Source organism: Solanum stenotomum, unplaced genomic scaffold, assembly GCF_019186545.1.
Source record: "Solanum stenotomum isolate F172 unplaced genomic scaffold, ASM1918654v1 scaffold13814, whole genome shotgun sequence".
Classification (NCBI taxonomy): domain Eukaryota; kingdom Viridiplantae; phylum Streptophyta; class Magnoliopsida; order Solanales; family Solanaceae; genus Solanum; species Solanum stenotomum.
Window position 1 is genome coordinate 1 of NW_026022728.1, and position 1,896 is coordinate 1,896.

The 1,896-nt window shown below is 34.3% G+C and overlaps 1 protein-coding gene across 1 annotated transcript; it reads left to right on the top strand.

Moving 5' to 3' along the window:
* The first annotated feature begins 9 nt into the window (after positions 1-9).
* On the top strand, positions 10-1,281 carry LOC125850103 (putative late blight resistance protein homolog R1B-16). Its single transcript, XM_049530005.1, has 2 exons — positions 10-945; positions 1,048-1,281. Exons 1-2 carry the CDS (start codon positions 60-62, stop codon positions 1,065-1,067), a joined length of 906 nt encoding a protein of 301 aa, XP_049385962.1. The 5' UTR covers positions 10-59; the 3' UTR covers positions 1,068-1,281.
* Positions 1,282-1,896: the final 615 nt, after the last annotated feature.

Consider the following 1,896-nt stretch of genomic DNA (forward strand, 5'->3'; position numbering starts at 1 on the left):
AATCTGGCTGCCAGGAATTTCTTGATCTGGAGAACTTTAAACTATTAAGAGTACTACAAATGGAATGTCCTATGTCGGACAGTTCATTCCAGAGATCAAAAGAGCTGATCCATTTGAAGTACTTAGGAATCAAAGGCTATATGGTATCTATGCCATTATGGATATCGAACCTTTCAAACCTAGAGGTATTGCTTGTAATAACAGTAGGCAGTGGCACAATTTTACCGATGACCATCTGGAATATGCCAAGGCTAAAACATGTACATGTTGAACCTGTTGCATCTTTTGATGGACGCATTCCTCAGACATCGACAAACATATGTTGCATTGAGACCTTGGCAACAGTGTCTCTCACTAATGAGCTAGTAGACTACATGGTCAAGAAGGCAAGCAGACTGCGAAAACTCAAATGCCACTGTAAAGAGCCTCTCAAACTCAAATTAAATGCTCTTCAACTTGAAACACTCAGTGTAAACGGTAAGATTTTGAATTTCACCTTGCCCGCGACACTAACAAAGCTAACTCTATCAGATGTTTTGTTGCCACAAAGTGAACTGTCTAATATCGGAAGATTACCAAATTTAGTGGTTCTCAAGTTGGAACATAGAGCATTTCAGCAGGAACAATGGGAGATCGAAGATGAAGAGTTTCTGAACCTCAAGGTTCTTAAATTAAGATCCCTTAAAATAACAACATGGAATGCCTCAGATGAGTCTTTATCCATTCTCGAACACCTTCTTATAGAAAACTGCTTTAATCTTCAAGAAATTCCTTCTAGGGTTGGAGATATTCAAACTCTAAAGATAGTTGAAGTGAAACGATGTGGTGAGTCTCTTGAAAAGTCAGTCAAGGACTTTAAAGAAGTGCAAGAAGGATATGGAAATGCAGAGCCCAAGGTCCTTATTTACCCCTTGCATATAAAAAGCGGCAACACTGGTTTAACAGGTAACTGACTCAAGATTAATTGCATCATCTTTTGAGCTTGTACACTTTTACCTGTTAAATCTTTCGTAAAATATATTTGAGAAGTGTTTCTTTGCTGTGCAGAAATAGAAGATTGCGATTGAAAGAGGGGATCTAATGGACCAGTTTTTCTCTTAAGCTGTTTCCTTTATTCATTATGCATAATAATCATATCCAGCTAGATGGATAATTTTCCTGTTTTTGAGTTTTGTGTGTACTTCAAAATAATTTTTTCAATGGATCCATTGCATTGATATATGAACTTTATTATATGATATTCTGTATGCTTTTATATTAACACCTTGTTTGGATGGTTGTTACCCATTATATTGTATGGTTAGTTTAAATACAATACTTGTTTGGATTGTTACTTAAATATTATTGTATTTTATCGTTTAGATCCATCGTTACCACGAAAAGTCTCATTTCATGTAATGACCGATTTGGTGTGATCGGGTGGTAGTTTGTTTTTGGGTTGTTTGGAGGTACTAGTGGTCACTGGTCAGGCGATGATTCGGTGATGATGATTTCAGTTTTATGAATTATTTATTGGGTATTTGGTTTCCGAATTATGTCAATCTCTAAAGTAAATTAATTTAAATAATATTGAAATGTTTGAATATTAAAATTTTATTTCTACTGTAGTACCCTTATTGAAATTTTGTTTCAGAGAATCTAAAGATTTGAGCCCTTAGGTTCTGATACCACGAAAACAAGAGAAGTTATAGAATTTCTTATCTACCCCCCTCACTCTTATTTATATGCCACAATTTTAGATTTCACGTTTAGGTGAATTGATTGGTGTACCCTTATTTAGTGATATCTTGAAGTCAAGTTTCAACAAATGAATATAAATTAATTTATTTTGATTAATTAAATTTGATCAATGAATATGATCTAATCATTTAGTTTTCCTATTTTGGTCATATTCAT

Excerpts from the sequence above, each read along its gene's own strand:
- LOC125850103 (XM_049530005.1), top strand. The coding sequence starts at position 60 with ATGGAATGTCCTATGTCGGACAGTTCATTCCAGAGATCAAAAGAGCTG. Across the intron at positions 946-1,047 it reads CGGCAACACTGGTTTAACAG|AAATAGAAGATTGCGATTGA; the intron begins GTAACTGACTCA and ends TTTGCTGTGCAG.